Raw genomic sequence first — 24,925 nt, 5'->3', positions numbered from 1 at the left:
AACCCAGGTTAATATTAAATAAATATTATAGTGTAAAATCTCTAATATTTATTTTCGCTCCCCTCCTGGTAATCGAACCCGGAACATCTAACATGGTAGCTAAACACGATAACCATTACACCGCGGGGGCGGATAATATACTTTTTATATTATTTTTATAATATTCTGTGATGTACTATATTAGTTATTATATTCTTCTTCTTTGTCAGCTGTCTCTCCACTGCTGGATGAAGATCTGTTCTAATATTTTCCAGACTACTCTCGTTTGGGCTTTTTAGATTCACTTGCTACCCGCGACGTTGCAATGTCATCGGCCCACTGGGGCCAGCATTGAAAATAGCATACATTGAAATTTTTAATTATTTTATTAATTGATTCGGCAGTCACTTGGGGGTATTATCTATCCATTTTCAATTTAAATTTTGAGTTTTACTTGGTAAATACCTATTCTTTTTGAAAATCATTTGTTTCCATGGATTACGCACATTTCCGCGATTCATTTTCAAACACCGGTGGTTGAAAATGATGCGGAATGCATCAAAACACGCGTCACAATAGATTTGAAGAAATAGTGGTATTTACCAAGCAAAACATAAATATAAAAAAAATGTATTTAATCATCATGTATTCACTACCAAGAATTTGAGAAGTGTGGTTGTCAATAATGGGTGCAATTGGTGAATGTTACACGTATGTAAAGTGATCACTTAAACCGCCTATGACGGTCGTCAGCCCCGTAAATGCCCAGACTTCCATATTCTTCTTCATCTTTGATGAGATAATAAAAAATAATCTTAAAAATCATTAATCAAAAAATAATATTCACTAACATTTGATAATAATGAAAAACGTCACGGTACAAGAATTAATTAGCTAAAAGGTTATACGGAATTATTACGTCATGGGGCTGTTAACGTAATTGAAATTCGGAGGTGATAACACAATCATTTAATTTTTATTACGTTCAAGGAGAGTCCCCCATGGAAACCGCCATTTTATTATATTCTGTTAATCACCTCGATCCATTGAAGTCGAACTTCTCTTTGTACCGAATCGGCACAGAGAATTTAATTCACGAAATTGAAATATTAAAAAAAAAACATGATAATGAGTACATGATCTTCATAGTAGAATGATACGCATTTCATGGACCGATATGGTCAGCAACGCAAATGTGCTCTAAAGAGCAAGAGCAGAGAGACAGTTGCTGACTGATATCAAGGTCCGGAAGTTGTCCTATCTGGGGCATATGCTGAGAGGAGACAAGTACGAGCTATTGCACCTAGTGGAGGGTTCACGAGGTGTGGGCAGAAGGCAGATCTCCTGGCTCCGGAATATACGATATTGGACGGGGATCAGGACTGTCTAGAGCTGCCCAAGACAAGGGCAATTACTCTCAAGTGATAGTTGACGTCAGGGATACTTGACATGACACGCACAGAAAAAGAAAAAGAAGGATGCATGTTTACTTACTAATATAGCGAAGACTAGAATCTTTTATGCATTTTTATGATCATCAATTAATCCGATTTTTTTTTCAATATTTTTTTAAATAATATCTCTAAACCATTATACCCACCCCAAAGGTGCATAGGGCACTGCATAAACGCAGTGTTATCTTGATCGATACATGAAGGAAACGTGATCAGCCCTCCGCTTCAGGTACCAGTCCAGGGAAATATTGAATAAATATTAGAGTGATTTTTTTATTATTTATTTTACCATTCCCTGGGAATCAAACTCGGGACCTCCAGAACGGTAGCCGAACGTGTTGGCCATTACACTACGGAGGCGGTATGATATGATTACACAAATTGACAAATTGTACACATTTGAAAATCGACGAAATGAACGAATTCACTAGATTTACCAATGCTACGGTATTTTGCATAGTGTCATAATTGTCCCGACGAAGAGACGGGTACGACTCGAAACCGTTAGACTAAAGTTGGTATGGTATCTCTGTGAGCGGTTACTGATATACTTCGACTAACATTTTGTTAAATTTACCTTATTTATTTTACCTTATAAACTTATTTAAGTTGTCGAATCTACCGAATTAACCGAAATCAGTAAAATGAAGATGAATTATGTTGTTGGCAGGTCTCCGTCGTACCAGCTGACATGCAAGAAGTCGTCCATCGAGGCCTCAGCGTGGAACGCGCCCGCGCCCGGCGCGCCGGACGCGCCGGGCGCGGGCGCCGCGGCGCTGCGCAAGCCGCAGCTCAAGGTGGTCAAGGGCGTCGCCGGCTCCAGCATATCGGGTCAGTCACCCACCGCTCCTCACCGCTCCTCCACTCGCCACAACTACTCTACAGTCCCGATATTCCTTCACCAACTCCCGAAAGTCAAGATTCAATGTGCATTCAACAAGTCGCTCACTCCTTTCAACAACGTCATATATAAAAAATCGTACATTTTCAGTTGAGCGTGTTTTCGGAATGCCCAAAAAATGTTCTATATCCCAGCAAAAGCAGCATATTTTTAGCTTAATATTTACACCCGCTACAGGGCAGAAAGTGTTGTTTTTGCATTTTGAAGAAAGGGTATTGTTTTTTTTTTTTTAATATACTAAATATTTTTCAAATGGAAAAAAAACATTCAGGTCATCCTATAAAGATTCGTTGCACAGTAAAAAGGTCAAAATGTGACTTGATATTTATTTTTAATACATTGTATTATATTTCTAAACTTTAAAAACAATCTCCTGAAAAATCATGACGAAAGTCGGGAAGTTTTTTGATATATATGACGTTGAAAGGAGTGAGCGAAGTGTCGGGTCGTGGTCCCGTGGCTATTGTCGCGGACTCTCGAGTCAGAGTTTCTGGGTTCGAGCCCACTATACCACAATTTAAAATCTATTTTTAATAAGGAGCCGCGCAGGCTTACATAAATAGTATGAAATTGAAGTATTTGTGTAAATAATAAAAAAAAAAACAAATATTTCTCTTTCGCTTAAAAAAAATAGAATTCATACTTTTCACGATAATCTCAATATTAGTTAGTATTAGAGAATGAAAGCCAATGAAAAAAAAAACCTTTAAAAAATGCGCACAAAAAAAATCGTATAACATTTGTCATAAATTAATAATTATAAATATTTGTAATTTGTAATTTGTTACCATTATATTAATCGATATTATTTCTTTAAAAATTTGGCAAATGCTTGAAGAATAGAGATCATTATACATATAAATAAAAACGGCATACTGCATTGAATTCAAAAAGCCTCGATGGACGTGCGTTTGTTCGAATATCGGGGAAACGCACTGTTATTGTGCGGAATGAATACAAGGCTGGACGAATAGCGAGATTTCACCGTATATTTGTAATGTACGTAGTATATGTAGTACACCGTACGTTTGTAGAGGTGTACTACATATCCTCATCAAAACGTTACATTTCCATTATAAATGATTTTAGGCAATCAGGAATTCTAGCTGGTAAAATTGTTACGTTTTGGTGCGATTTAATGATTTCATAATACAACATTTTGAGTGTGTCCAAATACTTACTTAATACTTAATGCGTTTCTCATGTGTGTGATTATAATTTAGGATTTGGACCTCACATACTAATAAAAGAGCTTCTTTTCATCTCACCAATAGATGTCTCTAGTGAAGTTCTGGTGATTCAAAAATAATGTTTCAAAATTGGTTCATATATATATAGAACTTGAGTACCCAAGAATTTGAGTAGCGTGGTTGTCAATAATGGGTAGAATTGGTGAACGTTATGCACAAAAAAATGCAAAAAAATTATTTCAGATTAGTTTAACACAGGATTGGTCACGTTTTGTCGCAACTTTAATTAAGATTTCAATAGAATACAGTAAACAGAACAGATATGCATTTAAAGGATATTATTTTTTAACATCTCATCAAAGATGAAGAAGAACATGGAAGTCTGGGCATTTACGGGGCTGACGACCGTCATAGGCTGGTTTAAGTGATCACTTTACACACGTGTAACATTCACCAATTCTACCCATTATTGACAACCACACTACTCAAATTCTATTTATTTATTCTATTCTATTATATTCTTCTCCATCTTTGATGAGATGTTAAAAAATAATTTGAAAATGACACCTGTAATTGGAGATAATCAAGGTTTTGTGAACAAGTATTTGGACACACTCAAAATGTTGCATATAAAGGATGTTTGCGTAATATTGTAAATGAAACTTTTTGGTGAAAATATAAATTAGAGATTCGTTGTTTAGATTCTATGTCCCTTAATTCACCGGTCGGAGCCCCCGCGCCCGCGACGGACTTGGAGCGGCTGGGCGCCCTCGGACTCCCTGCGGCTACTCAGGTATTCTTAATTTACTTCTTAGTCATTTTCACCGTGTATTCAATCCTTCAAAATATGTTTTATGTTAGCGGAAGATTAGTCTTAAAGTAAAATAAAATAGATAAAATCACGATTAGACCTTAATCACACTTCTTACTTGATTGAATAATTGCCAGTCATGTAACAAAATTAAACGCATTAAAACATAGAATCACTCAAAAAGAAAGAAATGTCAACCAGAATTTCGTAAATTTAAATATCTTAAAAAAAAACAAAATTTAAAACCTCTCGATTAGTCGGTACAAAAATTTGCCAACGAAAAATTTTTCCTAAATAAACAACATTTTTTACATAATTGTAAAATAACAACGATATTGTTTTTTCCACATTTATTTTATTTGACCAGTGACCGTGTTTACCGACATCTAGTCTGATGATGTCCGTAACGACGAAATCCGGTCACTGGTCAAATAAAACAAATATGTAAAAAAACATATACTTAGTTGTTATTTTATTGTATTAGTAAAATAAATAGGTAAAATATGTTTTTCGTTATTTTAATATACTACGTTTCCTACCACCAGATGTCGTCTTTACTGTTCGCTAAGTCATTTCCGCCTCCGCCTCCGCCTGTCCGCCTCCGTAGTGTAATGGTCAGCATGCTCGGCTACCGTTCTGGAGGTCCCGGGTTCGATTCCCAGGGGGGTTTAATAAATATAAGTGATTTTTTCACTCTACTATTTATTCAATATTACACTGGACTGGTACCTGAAGTGGAGGGCTGATCACCTTTCCTTCATGTGTAAACGATCGAGATAACACTGCGTTTATATGAAACAGTGCCCTATGCACCATTGGGGTGCGGTAAGGGTTTAAAAAAAAGTCATTTAAAACATTTTTATGGTTTTCTGAGGAAGACAAGCGTTGCTGTGAAATATTTATATCCAAAATGAAGCTTTCTTATATAAAATTAGCTGTGATTCAAACAAAAGCGCCATGTTTTCCTTATTTTTTTAGCAGACGTGTCAATTTAACATACTTACTTTACTTTTCGCGTGGCTTCGGCTTCTTCGCCCATGTGTGTTGCGTCTTACGCAATTAGCTTCTTGGCTCCAGTCTTGTCAGCTAGTCCACTGCCTCCGGGGTCACCTCGTGGATATCCCGAAGGTCACCACCAAACCATTTGAGCCGACAGTCCTGCACTGTGTGTCTTATGGTTAAAGTGTCTATACGTCCCGTTTTTAGATAGCCTGAACAACATAATTTTTTTCATATTAATATTATTTATTCCTCTTATTTTCTTTATTAACATTCCTTTTCTTTTTATTAATACATAAAAACTATGAAATATGTGTTTTCTTTAATGTACATACTATTACGTAAAAATTAGTAGATATCCCGTTTTGAGTACAAAAATTAATGGCCACTTTTGGTCTGCTCAGCTCCACTCACAATCAGGGTTGTTCCTTTTCTTTTATGTAAAAATTTTAAATCGAACACAGAGTTTTTGAGTCTACTAAATTGTATTTTATTAACCAAAACACATAAAAATAATATTGTGACAATTGTTTCGCCTTGTTAGGGAATTATCAAACGAATGTCAAGCCTTTTCCCCCACCTCCAGAGCCAGCAGTTGCAGCATTAATTAGTTATCACACATTATATTATACAGTGGATAATAACGAGTATAATTCGTTCCAGAATCTTACTCGTTAAGCGAAAAACAGACTAATGCATTGGAGCGGAAGTCCTAGCTCACAAGTGAATGTCGTGAAAAAGGGACTTGCCCTTTCTTGTAACTCGTTATGTGAAATATCGCTCGTTATGAAAGAAATTAAAATAATCTTGTCATGCGAATTACTCGTTATGAGAGGATCCACTGTACTATAAATTACATTAAGTGGTTGCAGCCCTCCATTAATTGTTTTAAAATTAATGGAAGGCTTTATGAACATAAATATTAAAAAGATAATATTGTACTACAAATTGTACGCTCTTCCAGGCTCTCCCTGATGCTGTACTGCTTCTCATGCTGGGAAGGGTCAGTCAGGCGAGACCACAAACAAAGATAAAAAAAATCGTCATCTACGTTTCGGCTGGAGATTCCCAAGGTGAGTGCAATTTTAGGGAGTTCGAAAGACCTTTGGTTAGTGAATTTGAAAGACCTCTGGTTAGTGAATCTAAAAGACCTCTCGTTATTGAATTTCTAAGACCTATAGTAAGTGAATTTGTAAGATCTTTGGTAAGTGAATCTGTAAGAACTCTAGTAAGTGAATTTGAAAGACCTCTGGTTAGTGAATTTGTAAGACCCAGAGGTAAGTGAATTTGAAAGTTCCCTAGAACGTCGCGCCGCGGTGCGCCTACGCGAGTATTTACGCTCGTGCAGTGAGTAGGCACTATGGCCCATAGCGGTGTGCGTCTACAAGTCTACTATACATGGAAGTATGCGAAGATAGTAGCGACCATTGAGATGCAAATTTGGGTCCAAGTGAAACACGTCGGCTCAATGCCACAGTTGTAGCTGGAGTAGCTACAATCTGCATATGTGGACCTTACTTCCAAACCATGATATAACAAACATTTTTGTAAAGAAATTTATATACGCGACAAAAATGTTTTCAGGGCATCGATTACAAACGGAAGTTGACGTTATAACAACGTAGTGTAGATAACTTTCACATTAATGGATTTATCTTATTTTTAATGACTTTGTTATTTTAAAACCGTTTGTGGATTTGTTATCGTCAAGAAGTCAAAGTTACCGATTTATTATTTTTTATAAAATGAAACTAAAACTTAGTTTTCAACCACTTTGTTTTTCTCCAACTGGTTTCGACAAGCATCTTGTCGTCTCCAGGAATGGACATGTACTCTTCGTCCCTGATGTACATATCCATCCCTGGAGATGACAAGGTGCTTGTCGAAACCAAATGCGAAAGACTTGATTTGTGTTTTGAATTTGATAAAAAAAACATTATTTATTTAGCAAGCTACGACGCCCACTTTGAGTTATCCATGCAAATAAGTTGTTGTTGTAGTGAGAGTATTTTTTTTCGGCAAACATATTAGTGTTACTCGCATTGATGAAGATCCATTACTCTTTATTTCCATTTTAGATCCATTTGTTGGTTATGTTCCAAGAAAATAAAACATGTTGTTTTCATATTATTTTTCGAACGAAATAATAGCATTATTTTATCGTTTTATAACTGTGCATCAGTCTGGTCGTTTTTACCCATTTTTTTATTATAGCTTGGTTTGTAATTGACCTTCGCGTAAACATCTCTCGTTCCCGCGACACTACTCTAACTTGATGATAAAGTTTATAAAATATTCTTCATGTTTACAAAATAAAAACTGTCAAATTTATAATACAATTTTAAAAACACCATTGTGGTCTTTAAATAATTATTGTTTATAGTTCACAATGTAATTATTATTTATAGTCCACAATGCACATACGTAAATTTCAATCATCTGAACCCCGATTATAATGAAAACCTGCATGTTGATAAGCCATTTCTGACCAGTTTCTCGAGTGGCTAAATTCGTAAACGCCCAAATACAAAACTAGGCAATTCCGAATCATCTATTTTTCGAGTGGCTAAATTCGCAGAAACTCTGATAAATATTTTTTTTCTATGACTAAAGTAAATTCCCAAATATTCAAATTCCAATGACGAATTTGCGAATGTTAAAATTTCGAACCACAATACTTGTTTCAATGTCAGTTCTTAGAATGACGACTATTCACCCAACGACCATCTTGTTTAGTGTCTAGTTGCATCTATATAAATTAGTTAGTCTGTGGCTGCATCTACATCCACTATCACATGGTTTGTCTTCCTCCGTAGTGTAATGATCAGCACACTCGGCTACCATACTGGCGTCCCGGGGGGTGAAATAAATAAATATAAGTGATTTTTCACTCAAATATTTATTCAATATTACCCTGGACCCTTGGTACCTGAAGCGGAGGGATGATCACCTTTCCTTCATGTGTTAACGATTAAGATAACACTGCGTTTATATGATGCAGAACCCTATGAATCATCGGGTGCGGATAAGGGTTTGAAGAATTACACGTTCAGAATTTTCTTCTTACTCTAGGTGTAGGCCTTGTAAACTGTTTTTAAGAGGGAGAAGAAATATCCGCAATCTATCATTGTCAAACGGGGTGTACGATAATAAGATGTGGCATTTACCTGTAGTCTACTTAATGAGTGACAATTCAACCGTCAGGAATATCGTGGTGAAGATTGTCATTGCGAGAGAGGAATAAGCTATGACTCGGTTCATGCGATGGAACCTGGTTGACACGAGGACTGCTGTACACAACATGTGAATGTTGTAGATTGCTGCGTGGAGAAGGGACTGCTGCACACTGATGTGGGCAAGGAGCTGCGCACCGCGTGCCAGGCCCGAGGCTGGCAGCTGCACATCGTGGACCTGCACTGGAGAACGCCGCTGGAGGCGCAGCGGGACCACGAGTTCCCGCGCCTCTGTCTCTCCGAACTAGCTAGTGAGTATCCCCAGTGGTAACTGTGTAGCAGCAAGAGTCGTCAGAAATACAATGGATCTTGGAGATCAAGCTTAAGAACAATATTTCAATTTCTGTGATTAAAATAAGCACCATAATTGAAATATAGCTTTGTTTTAAAATCACTATAACTATTTGATTATTTGAAGACTGATAAATACTGTATAATATTAAGCGGTTAACTTCGAAACGGGGAGACATAATAATTGAGTTAAAATAAAATAATTAGAGTGATTTTAAAACAAAGTTTTATTTTAATTATAAAATGGAAAATCACAAAGTTGTTGCTTCAAATATAAATTATAAAATAAGCACAGTTTGTTTACCTCCGTCTAGCATCTCTTCAAGGGACTTGTCAAGGGACTTCACTTTTGGAGTATGTTCACAAACTTATACGAGTACTTATACGAGTGTAGCCTCAAGTACCCTAGCTACTGCTGCAATTCTCCTTTCCCTCTCTACTATTCCTTCTCCATATAGTGTCATCTGCATCTCATCAAACATACTTAAAAAAAGGAATAACCTCAAACCAAAGCCTCTACTTTTAGAGGTTTGTCTGCAGGTAGCATAGTAAGGATAGGGAAGTTAAATATGATAAATGCATCACAAAAAGTATCCAGACCAATTGAAAAAAATTAAATCTTTTTTGAATTTATTTTGCAATTGGCGGGAATCAAACTTGCAACGCCGACTAAAATGCAACGCAGTCAAGCATCTACTAAACTACGCCACTGCTATTGCCATATTAAAAATGGCTGCATGCTATTACTATATTAAAAAATTTGTACAACAGGGCTGATCATCCTTTATATAATCATAAAACTAACCTTCATATAACTATCGAGTTAACACTGTGGTGCCCTATGCATTACTTGGTTTAAATAGGGGCAGAAAGAAAGCATTTTCATTTGATGGAAAACCATGTTCATCAATGCTTCTTCAGCTTGAGTTGACATTGCCAGAGACCATTTGCCTTGCTTTACTAATCAGATAACCTTTTAATAAAGCGATGACCTATGAATAAAATATTTTGTGTATTTACAGGACATTCAGAATCGGCTTACATCATTCCGGTGCTGTTTCTGAACTCCTCTCTCGGGACTCCCCTACTCCCTCTCACCATCGAGAGTTCGGACTACAGAGCGGCGGTGGATGGCACCGAGAGTGAAGAAGACAGAGTACTTCTCAGCAGATGGTAAATTTTGTTCCTGTCCTTGATAACTTGTCTGTAGTAATTCAATGGTCATAATGATTGCCTCAACAGTCAATCTAACAAACCTGTTCAGAAATCATATGCATGAATTTCTGATACAGGTACAAAATAGGCAGAGGCGTGCATTCTATATAGGCAGAAAAGCAGTGTCCTATCCTGGATTACTTGCGTTCCATATAGAAACACAACCAGTGCCTGCTATGCCTTATCTTTACTCAACCCTACTACTTACCCTGATTAAAAACTGTGTACGCCACTGATAATAGAGAAAAAAATAAGTATATTTCCCATAGTCCCTATGGACTTGCCTGTAAATTTGAACAAAATAAGAATCAGATATACATATCTTTTCTATCGCTCATTCCTTTCAAGAACGTCATAAATAAAAAACTTGATTTTTCAGGAGAACGGTTTTAAAGCTTAAAAATATAATAAAATGTATTATAAATAAATACCAAGCCACTAACTGAACTTTTTACTGTGCAACAAATCCTTTTAAGTAAAACCTGAAGGTTTTTTCTCCATTTGAAAAATATTTAGTACTTATTTTTAAAAAAATAATTGAACGATACTTTTTTCTCAAAATGCAAAAAACAATACTTTCTGCCCTGTAGCGGGTAAATATTAAGTTAAAAATATGCCTCTTTTGCTGGGATATAGTACATTTTCTGGGCATTCCGAAAAAATGCACAACTGAAAATTGTTGATTTTTTATTAATGACGTTCTTGAAAGGAGTGAGCGATATTTGCTCAAATGGATTCACTATACCAGGTGTAGCATATAGCTTATTTATGAGATGGAATATTGACTTTCAGGTACGAAGTAGACAGCGCAGCGTCACCTCCGTGTTACCGACTGGCGGCGCGAGGAGACGAGGAACGAGAAGATGAAGAGCGACGCGTTCTGTCTGCTTTCCAGAAGGTTCTCTCCGTAGAACTGAGGGATGCCTATCTCACTACAGTCGTGGAACAGGTATGCAGGCCGTGAATTCCCTGTATGGTTGAATGGCGTTCAACAACTGATTTTCAACACAAGAAAACTCTTTCAAATACAACTTTGTCCAGCCTTATATATTCAGCTGATGACAAAAGCTCTACCATGTGTTAATGTAATGTCTGTCTCAATGTTTGAATACAATTGTATTTTTATATCAAACGTTGGTCAGGAATTGGAAAGGTGTGAATAAATGGGAGTACTGAGAGAATGTAGATAAAGTTCCCGTTATGCGTCAACTGACATGTCTCTTGAATCAACCAATAAAAAAACAAATACTTTTTTTTCCAACTCTTATCCACACCCAGATGATGTAAAAGACGCTACATTGGAATGAAGGCCAAATCAGTCCTGCAGATTCTTGAGTACTAGGAGTGAGGTATATTTGATGGATGACGTTAGTGTGAGAGCTTAAAGTGAAGGATATGATCGAATGAGAATTAGAATTAGAATGGATGGATAGGGTAATATAGGTCCGCCTCTGTAGTGCAACACTGCGTTTATATGATGCAGTGCCTTATGCACGGGTGTCGATGAGGGTTTGAAGAAAAAAAATATAGGTATAGGAGAATAGCAGCAATGACTGAGGCAATTGGGGTTGAACACTTAGAGCTAACATGAAGAAGGTGTATGAACCTCTCTTGATGAAACTGGAGATTTTAGAGTGACATTTGCTCATGCTGATGGTTTCCAGGAGGTGCACAACACGGTGCTGATGAGCCAGGAGTTGGCTCGGCGCTGCCTGTGGCTGAGTCGGGTGTCGCAGGTGCGCGAGTCCGAGGGGCCCGGGGAGAGGGAGCTGCAGCGCCGCCTCGCCAACCTGCAGAAGGACCTTAAAGTATGACTGCTTTTACATCTTACTTCTTCTGCTTGTGTCCTGTCAGGTCTCCCCAACGTTTGTGATTACTCTGGCTTAGGCTTCGCGATCTTGAGCTGTTAGGAACTCCTCCATTCCTCTTATCCTGGTCCAATCGGGAATATTGCACAGCCACGATATTTGCTTTCTGCCAGCACTATCTTTCCCATCATGATGATTTGTAGAAGGTGGTATTCTCTCCATGAAACACATGACCCAGATATGAGATCTTACAAACCTTGATACTGGACAAGAGCTCTCTGTCTGATCCAGCTCTTCTAAGAACTTCTTCATTTTTAATTCAGAATTCTGAATGATTACTTATTTGACATTTGTGAAACCTCAAAAAAGGTGCTTGTATTGTGGTATTCACTTTAAGAAAATGCCTTTCCATTAGTTCTGACTAGTTTGTTCCTTTCTGCTTTGCAGTGCCAGTTGATGGAAAAGCACATCTCGCGCGCGGTGGTGTCGTGCCCGGACAGCGTGCAGCCTGCGGAGCAAGCGGCGTACCTGGCGGGCGTGCGCGCACACCTGCAGTCGCGTCTGCGCGCCGTGATCGACTCCATACTAGAAGAGCACGCTGCGCGCTCGCCACTCGGCCATGCCCAAGGCGTGCACACAAGGTGCGTGCTTATATTGCCTATTATCTCTGATCATAGGTGTCTGTGGAATTGTAGGCGGTAGTAAGACAATAAACAAGCGACCTCTATGTTCATAACTGTGAAAATGCGATTTTATTAAACTTATCTATGAAGTTTCCAGTGTAAAATTCGCTTAGTATACTTGAGGTCGTCTATTACTAACAGCTGCTGTAAGCACGTTGAGTGATGAATCTTGCTCTAAGCAAGCTTGGTAATTAAGAAAAGGGCTACCAACAAAAAAAATACTGATTCCTTTTATCAGAGTCCTTTCGACCAAATAAGTATTTGTTTGATATTATTTTAGTTGAGTTCTGAGTCTTCGCATGCATTACTTTTCCAGTGTCGCAGACGTGTGTGTTAATCACTATATTGAACAATATCTATGATACAATATTTTGAATTGCAGCATGTTCCAGGAGTTGAATGACCACACCATCTTCTGCCAGAAGACAGCGCAGACCAGCGTCAACAGAGAATTCATTCTAAACAAAGTCAAAAGGTAGAAACAACCAAATGTTTATGTTTTTTGTGATCACTTATGAGGTAAAAGAAAACCTTTAACGCAAACCCTGTTAAAGGTTTGACCTTGAAAAGAAAATACATGTATCTATTGTCATCAAATTTAAATAATCGTATTTTCTATAAAATATCCAGTACATAGATGCCAAAAAACCCAAAGGAAATGAACCTTTCACATTATGTTTGATTAAATTTTTAGATAAAATAGAATCATTATAATAATAATTAACTACCTATATTTTGTTTACCTCTAGTTTAATTTATTCACTTGTCACAAATCTGTTAAAAAATCATAGTTCTGTCATACAAATATCGTTTTTTTTTTAAAGAATAATGATTATTTTGATAAAAGTATGATTGTTCATTTATTACTATTTATCTACATTAAAAAAAATATTCTTAACCTTTATTAGAGAATGATACAATGCAAAAAGTTTTTTTTCCCTCATAATTTTATCACAGCGTGTAGTATTTCAATAAAAAAAATACACTTTTAAATATTGTAGTCATACAGGAGAAAGTGACCAAGTGCATTTTTACAAAAATGTGATCATTGACTATTTGATATCTTACTAGCTTAATATTGCCCTGAAATAAATCCTAAAGGATTTTAATCTTGGAAGTATAATATATTGACTTCCTAAAAATGACTAACTGCATTAATGTTTATTTTGTTGCCAAGCAAAAGTGACTTAAATGGCCCTCCTGAACATTTTACGTTTTGTTAGTTGGTCACTTTCTCCTGTACGACTACGATGTATATATGAAAATGATACTATTATTATGACAAATTTATTATTATTAAGTGGTACGTTTGCTAGAGATGCCAGATTTTCATTACGTCAAAACTAATAGTTGAACAAAATTGAATGATTCCACTAAAAATAAGTATTAAAAGATTTTGCCATTTCTTGTACATTGACATTTGTAGAACTTTCCTTATCTGTGCATATTGCATGACATAAGTGCTATTTTCGCAGTTACATATTGGGAGACAGTACCCAGCCGCTGGTGATAGTTGGCGCCGTCGGGTGTGGAAAATCCACCCTTATTGCTCGAGCTGCCCAAAGCTGCCACCAGTGGAGTCCAGATGCGTTCCTCGCCTTCAGGTAATATTACTGATGGATGTCTAGAGACTATACTGCATATGATTGCTCTGCAAGTAAAGAAATAATGCAAAATGTCATTGACTTAGTAATATCGTTTGAAGATGCAATTAGTATTTTTCCTTACAAAAGTAGTCGACAGTATTTTCTCTGTTTTTCTCAGAGGCCTTCTGTTCATACATAAAAGTAGGCAATTTTCACATTGTTTTAAGACAATCGTTACCATTCTTGTTGAAATCTATAAAAAAATAAGAAGGATTAAACTATCTGTATTTTAATTCCAAGAAAAACAAACAATTCATGTGTGATGTGACTAGTTGTTTGAACGCAAGAATTATAAATACCGCTTCTATGGCGCCGTTAGTATTGTCACAGAATTTAGGGGCCCTAATGATGCTTTTAGTATTAAAAAGGGGGAACTGACGGCTTTAAGAACTGTACGCACCGGTTTTATAACATCCTCGCTACCAACTTGCCAAAACCACGTGTATGCTTAACGATTCAAAATGTTGTCAACATATTAAAACACTTTATTATGATGAACAAGCTTTGCAAATGTAAATTATCCATATTTTGAATTCATATAACATAAAAATAATCTTATAAATCCATTTATTTGTAGAGTATTATAAATATAATATTCCTCCTGAGCTAAAAACCCATTAAGAGATCTCTGTCTTCATTACGAGTCCTCTTTCCTTCATCACCAATGTCCAGTCTTATCCAGGAGATCCTTGAATATATGCACATTGCATATTGGATACAATGTGTATTTGGTTGGTATGTTACAAGTGTTCAACGTTTGCAGGTTTGTGGGGATCACCAACAAGTCCAACACTCTGGAGGGCATCCTGTCCTCCGTAGTGAACCAGTGCTCCATGATACTGTGCGGATCTCAGTACACCGGGAGACATGTAAGTAAAGTGGCCTCTTCAAACCCTTATCTCCACCTGATGGTGCATAGGGCACTGCATCATATAAAAGCAGTGTTATTTTGATCCCTTAACACATGAAGGAAAGATGACCAGCTCTCCGCTTCAGGTACCAGTCCAGGGTAATATTGAATAAATATAAAAGTGAAAAAAATCACTTATATTTATCTGGGAATCAAACCCGGGACCTCTAGTATGGAAGCCGAGCGTAATGGCTATTTAAACTACGGAGGCGGACACAGAGGTTAAAATAAATTGTGATTGCAAGTTCCATCCATTCTCCATTTTTATCCCATATACAAGCAATATCCTTCACATTCATTATCTGTATCCCATCAAAATATATACTTTACAATATGGATAAAAGGCAGACAAAGAATAAATATATAGTAATGATAATTACTTGTAATATCTCTCTAAACGCATCCACCGAGGTTCAATTATCAAATCTCTTCCTTTCCTTTTTTATTTACCGCTATCATGAGATTACTGGTCAGGTTAGTGCTGTATCAATTCAATACCGTGCCCTAGTCATGATTATTAATAGTATTGTTTGCTTGCAGGACATGGCCACATTGTGCGAGGTGTTCCAGCGGCTCATGTCGGAGATCGCGCAGCAGCGCCCGACCGTGTTCATGCTGGACGGGCTGGACCAGGTGCGCGAGCTGGGCGCGCACGCGTGGGACTGGATCCCGTCGCGCCTGCCCGACAACGCGCGTGTGCTGCTGTCGGCCTCGGAGGGCGGGCGGGACGCGCGCCTGGCCCGCGCGGGGGTGGCCCTGCGCGCGCGCCTGCCCGCCGCCTGCTTCCTACGCGTGCCCGAGTTGGAGCCCGCCGAGGCGCGCAGCATCGTCATGGCCGGCGTCGTGCAGTACAACTACTCCGTCAACGCCGCCATCCAGGACTGCGTGCTGAGGTCGGTCCAGGAGTGCAAGCTCCCCTTGCACGCCAAGGTTTGTAACACTTCTTCTTCTGCTTGGTGTAGGCCTTGTGGCCTGATTAGCCTCCCGCAATGTTGATTTTTGGCTGTCAATCCATCTCTTTGGTGATCTTCCTTGGGGTTGGCTGTGCAGTGCAATGTGGGGGAGTCTGGATGGTTCCATTCTCCTCACATGCACCATTGTATACCATTGTCTCCTTCGTTGCCTTCCCCACCTAACGACATCTTCCATCTCGCATATTTCTCTTATCCTGGTGATCCTTATTCCATCTCGTAGACTCTTGCCAGAGCATATCTGTCTTCATTTCTGACACTCTTAGCATGTTTTTTTACTTTATATTTTGCAGTATTTAATCACTCCAATAAAGTAAGTAGTAGCCATCTACCATGATACGCCACCATTTTCATACATGATAAAAAATAGAGATTCTGAAAATTGAGTAGTGTGATTGTCATCATGGGTAGAATTGGTGAATGTTACACGTGTGTAAAGTGATCACTTAAACTAGCGTATGATGGTCATAAGCCTTGTAAACGCCCAGACTTCCATATTTTTCTTCATCTATCTTGAGATGATGTCAAAAAAGTTAGTAATCTGTTGTTTATAACTCAACGTTGGCTAGAACAATCTAGAAGGGTGAAAAGCCATTAAAAAGAAGAAGAAGAAGAATCTGTTGACCAATCGCATATTAGTGCAATTAAGCATGCATCAATTTTTATATTAAGGTGGAAGCCTGCCTGGTCTTTGCAAGGACTGTCTGTTGACTATTTGCATAGTGTAAAGGAACGATTCTAAGATGCGGTGTGGGTTCCAGATCCTGGCGTGGCGCACGTCGGTGTGGCAGGCGTGGGGCGCGCGCTCGGGCGGGGTGGGCGGCACCCCCGTGGCGGGCGGCGCCCTGGCCGCGCTGGAGGAGCTGTGCGGGGAGGGCCGCCTGCGCGCCTGCCTCGGGGCCCTCACGGCCGCGCGCCACGGCCTCGCCGACCACGAGATGGTGGACATCCTCGCCCGCGACCGCCAGTTCCACAGCGAGGAGACCTACCGTGAGTAACTGTTACTCTACTATGCAAGAGTGCCAGGCTGTCTGAAATGTTCCACTCCATACCCGAGAGGGTTACTGAGCCACCAAACTCTTAAAGGTGGGAACTGACCGGAGTCATTTAGTTGTAACGTAACACGTTACGATGCGAGCATTCGTATAGTCAGTACAGCGTTCCGAGTGCTCCATCCGAAGTCAGATGCTCGCCTCGAATATTACGTTACGATAAAATGCTCTGGTCAGTCCCCACCTTTACATATTGTTGTCGGCAGGGGCGGGCATTCAGTATAGCTAGAAAAGCAATGCCTATCCTAGCTGCGTGACATATATAAACGCAATTAGTACCTACCCTTACTAAGTATTACCAGCTTACCTTACTACCTACCTCTACTGCCTACCCTAGTAAGTAGTACCTAGCTTACCTTACTACCTACCTCTGCTGCCTACCCTAGTAAGTAGTACCTAGCTTGCCTTACTACCTACCTCTACTGCCTACCCTAGTAAGTAGTACCTAGCTTGCCTTACTACCTACCTCTACTGCCTACCCTAGTAAGTAGTACCTAGCTTACCTTACTACCTACCTCTACTGCCTACCCTAGTAAGTAGTACCTAGCTTACCTTACTACCTGCCTTTTCTGCCTACCCTAATTAATTCTCTGTGCACGCCACTAGTTTGTCTGTTTTTTTTATCAACCCGACCCTAATTTACTAATTGGTACCTGTTGGTATTTTACTGATTGGTACCTAATTTACCTACTGGTATTCCAATTAGGGTCGTATACTAATCACGAATAATTGGAAACGCAATTCTGATCTGTACAAAGTTTTTTGGCTCTACCAAAAGTAAGCAAATAGAATGCTTATAGATAAGCGTCTCCCAATCTCTACCAACAGTATGTAAATGACGCTTTTAAGCGTTTCCCGCAAACTGTGTTAGTGGATTACCAGTTATTTTTCACACACATGCCTCTCAATATTCTTCGTCTTTAAAGGTTACAATCTTTTGTTACAAGATGATTGGTTTGCTTCTTTCATGGTCAGTTTCTATCCTTCGCTCATCTCTTTGATTCGGTGTATATATACTGCCACATATGTTGGAGATAATTTGGTCCATGGGGGTCATCCTCTGTAGTTTGTGTCTTCCGCAATGGTAAGATGCGGAGGATTATTTTACCTTGGTAATATTTTATTGAAGAACTGCCCGTGCTTGTTTCCATTATGGGTCTTTAATATAGTATTTTCGTCTCGCTTTCCACATTCTATGCCGTTGACCTTGAATAAAGATTCATTCGCCTTTGGGAATAATTTAACACCTTAGGATAAGAGAGTGCCCTAACCAACAACATCCTTCTTCTGCTTGGTGTAGGCCTTGTGGCCTGTTTTTAATAGGGATTAACCTGCCGCGATGTTGATTCCCTGCTGTCAATCCATCTCTTTGCTGTCCGTGAATTTCAATATTGCTGAGTCATATTGCATTTTTGTTGTGTGCAGTACCCTGGGCCCCGGCGGCCATATTCTGGGCGCGCGCGTCGGCTCGCGTGGCGCCGTTCCTGCGCTGGGGCGGGGACGGGCGCGCCCGCTGGCGGGACCACACGCTGCGCGAGGCCGCCAAGGAGTGCTTCTTCCCTCAGGTCGAAAGACACATCAGGGAGCAATTGCTCAACTACTTCCAGGTCAGTACTTCAGCAGCACACCTCATCCGCCTCTGTACTGCAAAGTCAGAAATCATATCACTTTGAAATTCATTTAATATTACATCAAAATACAAGGCATTCCCCAAGGTTCAGTTATTGGATCTTTATGGTTCATAGGAAGAATCAGGTAAAATTGGTGCTGGGTCATCCAGACTATAATAAATGTATTACATTATAATAAACATGACATTATAATAAAGTACATACATATGGTATCATACATGATAAATATAATGAAGGACATTGGTACCAAAAAGCAAGGTAGGACACAAAACAGAAGGTCTATTATGACAGTCCGCCTTCTCCTGAGGAGTGCAACGTGGGTCCAGTGGAACAGGAGTTCCAACACAGATTTCAATAAAACATCTTTATTTAGTTATAAGAAACAAAAATCCACTGAATGATCTATAAACCTTGTACATAATAAGTAATGTGGATAATAAATGCATTTCCATCTTTAAAAAAATGTACATACATAATGCCATAGTTTTGTATATTGCAAGAAGGCATAGTAACTTGGAAGGAACAAAATGACATTATCCAGCAAAGTTTCACTTTAAATATGATCTACTTAATATGGCATAAACCCGATTCATGTAAAAATATACATGTATAACTCATTATTCATGTGGTGCGGTCTGCTACGTGAGATATGACACACCTCGTATGATATATGACTCGCCTCATGACATATAATTCGCTCATGTGGTGTGATCTACCTCGTAAGATATCTTGTGTAATATGTATATTACCCACTTCATGATGTATATAAGATTCGGAAGATATGACCTATCTCATGTGGTATGACCTATTTCATATAGTAAGACTCAACCATGTAGTACAACCTAACTCAAATGCTATGTATGACCTGTGTTGTGTGTTATGACCCATCTCATGTTGTATGACTCAACTAATGACCTATTTCATATGGTAAGACTCAACCATGTAGTACAACCTACCATGCTATGACCTGTTGTGTAATATGACCAATCTCATGTTGTATGACTCAATTAATATGGTACGACTTATATGTTTTGACACACCTGTGTGGTTTGACACCCTTTCACACGGCATGCTTGCCTCATGCATTATGACCGGCCTCATATTGTATGACTAAATTCAAATGGTACAACTGACCTCCCATGCTTTGTGTGGTTTGACACCCTTTCACGGGGCATTACTTGTCTCGTGTGGTATGGTTCATGTAGATAATCTTTATTATGGCCCACCCAGAGTTGTGTGACCCGCTTCATGTGATGTGTTTCTGGTGCAGGGTACGTGGTTCGAGGAGGGCGACTCCAACATGGTTGGCCGCCTTATTGCTCAGAAGAACAGATTCTCTGCCGACTGGTAATGGATTCTTCCTCTTGCATGCTTCATTGATCCTTGTACATATGATTGTATATATATATGTAATTATTTGGTGGCAGATCAAATAAACTTTGGATAAAGTATGCTTTCATGTGAACTGATAACTCTAGTTTCAACACCAGCTCAACTGATGGTGTGCCCTACGCACCATTGGTGTGGATACGCATCAGAAGACATATTTTTTGTAGTAATTTCAAACTTATAGTATGCTTTTATTATGATATTGGAATATATTTGTCCAATTCCATCACACGATGCGGTTTGAGTGCAGGAAGAGCAGGTATAATTATGAGAATGTTAATGTATATTTCTCCTTTCCAGTTTCAACGCCAGAAAGTTAGAAGAAGTACCCTACCAACGCTACCATCTCTGCAAAGACGATCTGCTATCATTTTCTTACGAAGAATTCTTCACGGACATGACTTGGATACATGACAAGATATCGGCTTTGGGTTGCGGGCAGCTTCTCGAAGACATCAGCCTCCTGAAAATGGACAACAAGGACGAATCGACTCCTGAACATATCAAGCTACTGAGGGAATTCCTTCAGATCAACTCATTCGCCCTTAACTACGACGCCAAACAATTCTACGCCCTGTTCTACCTGTTCTTGAAGGAGAGGAGAGATATAATACGAAGCGAGGTGTGCTTGAAGTGGTGCCGGGAGGTGAAGACTCCGCCCATCCCCTGTTTTTTGCCTGTAAACCTCGAGAGGCACCACGAAGGAAGGAACAAGGAGCTGGTGCTTAGCGAGGTGTTGGACGTGAAGTCTTATGACTTGGTGGTACGATTGGAGAGTGACGGATTCATCGCTAGCTTGTCTACTCTACGAGAGGAGATCTGCGTGTGGGATGTTGCCAAGTAAGAAACATTTCACATTAAATGGTTTTCAAATTACGGCTGATTCTAACTTATGGCTATATCTTCTGTCTCTTATGTCACGTTCAGGTGCAAGAAAGTTCGTACGCTACTGGGAGTGCCTCACCCCATCAACTTGGTCCCGATCGATCAGTACCGCTGCGTGGTGTTGTGCAGACGGGAACTGCGGGTCTACGATCTCAACCAGGTATGTTTGCCATACCCTCGTCATCTAGATCAGTGATCGCCACACGGTAGCTCGCCGAGGCTTTTTCGGTGGCTCGTGAAGGGATTAGTAAATTTTATTATCATGTTTATTTTTAATCACACCTATTTTCAATTATAACTTTGTTTATAAATAAATAATTTAAGTATACATTTTATATTTTATGAATTAATTTATAAATCAAACATAGATTTTTTTAGTCTATTAAGTTGTATTTTATAAAAAAAAACAAATAAAAATTAGTACTGTGACAATTTTTTCGCCTAGTTATGGCTTTTTCAAACGAATGTGAAGATTAAATGAACTGACAGTCTTTATGTAGCTATACAATTCTAGGTACTTAAATGATAGTTTAACATGTGCAGTAATAATTTATGTGAGACAACAATAGTTAATGGCTCACAGAAATAGTATGAAATTGAAATATTTTTGTCAATAATAAAAACACAGATATATCTCTTTTTATTAAAAAAAAGAATAACGCTTGCCAGACTATGCGGGTGTTCTTGCGATTGCGGGATGTTGTCGTCCCACTGTGTCAGCAACATACCCACATTCCCTACACTTCCAAAGCCTTTTAACTTTTGTTTCTAATGTCTATGTTATGTTTTGAGAATTTATTCACGCATATGAAAAATGTTTATCTTTATTTATTCCAGGGCACCTTCATTACCCCACTGAAGGGAGTGATGAATCAGAAGATGCCATTCTACGGGCTGCACGACCCTTCCCATTTGGTGTGTCTCTCGCGTAACCGCATGTATGTCAACCTCATGAACACCGACACAGGCAAGTCACCACAACATGTGTGATCCTTGAGTAATTACATTATACAAGTGTGTGAAATAGTTTGGCGGTGTATGGAGGGGAGTCTTATTGTAACCTAACCTAACCAAACTTAATAAACATTAAGTCTCTTATGTGATCCAACATAATACAAATCAAGTTACATTACAATAAATTAGAATGTTACCTAATTTAATATCTCGTATACCTCTCACAGTATCTAACCTAACCTAAAATTGTTTTTCCTTACATATATACTATGCATTATACAGTAAGAATAACCCGCATAAAATGTTCATAGGTGACTGTGTAACCACCTTCAAAGCGGGTGAAGATAGATTCCTCAACTCTCTACTTGTATCAGGTGATGGAAGGTTAGTATTTTTTCTTGTTTTTGACTGTATTTAAAATGCGTCTTATTTTGTTTTAATTTTTTTAATTGGCACATTTTGCTATCTGATGGTGCATAGTGCAAACGACATAATGGAGGAGCTCAAGGTGAAGGATATTACTGTATGGGAATGAAGGTGGACAAGGAGTATGGCAGAAATAGCTAGAGATTTCGAGGTTGCATACCCATACTCGTACTAGCGTATGTAACTAATGTGTAGGAATCCCCTGAAAAAAAATATAGGATAACATTTTTGCTAAGTCAAAAAGAGCTTAAAACTTACAGACACAAAATACATTATATAACAAAATTATAAAAGCTTTTTCTAGGTATTCCATATCTTAGTATCAAAATCTATTCTCTTTTTCCTGGCTCCATCCCAACTTATCATCTTTCTCTCCGCTCTTTCTTTCAGCTCTCCTAGTCCTCAGGTTGTAGGTCCTTTTATTATATACAATATCACCTAGGCCATGCCAATTTTGGACCCTTTCCTTGGACGAACTAGTTTTTTCTGCTTAACTTTGCTTGCCCGCGGAATTCCGCAAGCTGGCCTTGACTTATTGTCAGTCTCTGAATCACTCCTCAAAACTTACTCTGAAGACTTTTTTATAGTTTTTGTATTCTGGACACAGTCTGTAATTTCTTATTGACTACTCAAGTCATAACTTAAAAAATAATATAAGCTTGCCACAAATCCCTTAAGAAATTCATTTGACATAAGAGTGGGTTCTTACTAATATAATTATTATTATATGTATATAAATGGATCGCTGTAATGTTTGGTTTGGTTGTAGGATTTTGGTTTGTGGAGACGAAACCCAGAAGCCATTCCCACTTCTCGTATGGAATCTGAGCTCCAGGAAATTACTATACGACCTCAGAATCCCACATCACGATTTCATCACTTCTCTGGCTGCCATCACTCACGAAGGTCTACATCTTAAGCAAACTAATAATTACATATTTTTCTTCTTTATGCGCCTGTATTGGTGTTCTGGGCACTGGCAATCACTACTGCTCCGAGGCTATCCCCTAGATAACGCAACACTTTTGTGTTGGAGGATCTAGATGGTTATCTAGGAGCTAGCCTCAAGCTGACTTGTCTGTGGTACTCTGATCTTGCCCAACAACTCTCTCTCCCTGTAACAACTCTCCTCTCCTCTCTGGACAGGTAATGCATGGAGTTATTTCTGTTCATCGCTCCGATGCTAGTTGCCACTAGGGCACTAGCCCTTCTTGGGTTATAACACCTTCCGGATGTTTAACCCACGGGATAATAAAACTCTGTCAGCAACTTTTGCTCGTTGCCCATTCACTCATGTCCTTAGCTGAGTCTGGAGGTTGGCTGACACACAAATTACTCAAATTATCTACCGTTTGTTATTACTTCAATTGCTATGCTATTATTATGTTTTAATATTACTTTATTATGATGTACAATGTTCCAGGTTCATATGTGTGCGTGGTGGCCCTAGAGCTGGATGAGCCCGCTCCTAACTTCATCGTGGTATACGACCTGCAGTCGGGCACTCTCTTCAAGAAGTGGAAGCCGGGAAGGGACACCGCCTCGCTGGCCATCAGCTCCGTGGACGGGTGCGTGGTGTCGGGACTGGATGACGCCCGCATCCTCGTGTGGGATCTCGTCACCGGTGAGTCGCTCGCTCCGCAACTGTCCGCGATTGCATTTATCTTACAAAAATAGTCACTTACTTAATACCTACTCAGCATGAGATAGATGTGCCTTCGTGAGGATTTATGAATAATGGGAATGACAATACCTTACTTACTTTACTTTTCGTATGGCTTGACAACACCTTGCCTTTGTATAATTGACAATCAAGGTAACGTTGCTATGATCCAATGTTCTGATGCAATGTTGACAATGGATCTCCATAGATATGTGCATTCCCATAGAGTCGGATATTCCAACCCCAGATAAGATCTGGACTTAAGAAAAAATCTGCCCAGATCAAACAATCTCGAATGAGTAGTCCAAGTCTTGCCCTGCTGCTATTGAGATTTTAATTTTGTCTTGGCTGTATTTAGAAACGTATATTTTATTAAAAAAAATTCTGTTTGATTTTATTAATGTTATATTAAGTGTACTTGTACTCAAATGAAGTTCATTGATAATTTTTGTAAAACGCGCAATGGCCAAGGGAGTGTCTGCAGAGAATCTCATCACGCATGGTTGTTGCATAGCTCAGGGTGGATAGATGGGGCTATTCAGCACTTCTTTCACATGAACTTGATTGATCAAGTATTCTCATTGGTAATACCAATATATTCCTTACATTTAGGTAACTGCCGCTTCACGCTGTCGGGTCACACGGCCGCGGTGAACAGACTGCGCCTCGCGCCGGCCGGAGGTCTCCTTCTGACCAGCGACACGGCGTGCAGAGACCGCTCCGTCAGAATGTGGGATCTACGCTCAGGTGAGCTTACACAACGTTATTTATGTCGTGTTGCCAGTTTAGTGGTGCAGCAGTACACTTCGTCTGTGGAATTATCCATAGATAAAG

General features: G+C 39.0%; 1 protein-coding gene across 1 annotated transcript in view; it reads left to right on the top strand.

The window, feature by feature from the left end:
• The window catches only part of LOC148309237 (NACHT domain- and WD repeat-containing protein 1), a 53,645-nt gene that overhangs the window by 15,399 nt on the left and 13,321 nt on the right, over window positions 1-24,925 (top strand). Inside the window, exons 2-23 of the mRNA XM_088260451.1 lie at window positions 2,104-2,264; window positions 4,226-4,317; window positions 6,299-6,407; window positions 8,651-8,818; window positions 9,881-10,031; window positions 10,866-11,022; window positions 11,738-11,881; window positions 12,329-12,522; window positions 12,947-13,039; window positions 14,040-14,168; window positions 14,974-15,079; window positions 15,661-16,050; window positions 16,853-17,081; window positions 18,569-18,750; window positions 20,045-20,121; window positions 20,464-21,003; window positions 21,091-21,208; window positions 21,886-22,015; window positions 22,314-22,386; window positions 23,198-23,334; window positions 23,852-24,052; window positions 24,704-24,838. Coding sequence (XP_088116577.1) covers window positions 2,104-2,264; window positions 4,226-4,317; window positions 6,299-6,407; window positions 8,651-8,818; window positions 9,881-10,031; window positions 10,866-11,022; window positions 11,738-11,881; window positions 12,329-12,522; window positions 12,947-13,039; window positions 14,040-14,168; window positions 14,974-15,079; window positions 15,661-16,050; window positions 16,853-17,081; window positions 18,569-18,750; window positions 20,045-20,121; window positions 20,464-21,003; window positions 21,091-21,208; window positions 21,886-22,015; window positions 22,314-22,386; window positions 23,198-23,334; window positions 23,852-24,052; window positions 24,704-24,838 — 3,716 coding nt within the window. The remainder of the gene's footprint in view (window positions 1-2,103; window positions 2,265-4,225; window positions 4,318-6,298; window positions 6,408-8,650; window positions 8,819-9,880; window positions 10,032-10,865; window positions 11,023-11,737; window positions 11,882-12,328; window positions 12,523-12,946; window positions 13,040-14,039; window positions 14,169-14,973; window positions 15,080-15,660; window positions 16,051-16,852; window positions 17,082-18,568; window positions 18,751-20,044; window positions 20,122-20,463; window positions 21,004-21,090; window positions 21,209-21,885; window positions 22,016-22,313; window positions 22,387-23,197; window positions 23,335-23,851; window positions 24,053-24,703; window positions 24,839-24,925) is intronic.

Source organism: Brachycentrus maculatus, unplaced genomic scaffold (assembly GCF_059751285.1).
Source record: "Brachycentrus maculatus isolate JH-2025_06_01 unplaced genomic scaffold, ASM5975128v1 h1tg000136l, whole genome shotgun sequence".
In the NCBI taxonomy this organism is placed as follows: domain Eukaryota; kingdom Metazoa; phylum Arthropoda; class Insecta; order Trichoptera; family Brachycentridae; genus Brachycentrus; species Brachycentrus maculatus.
This window is presented reverse-complemented; position numbering and strand designations above follow the sequence as displayed.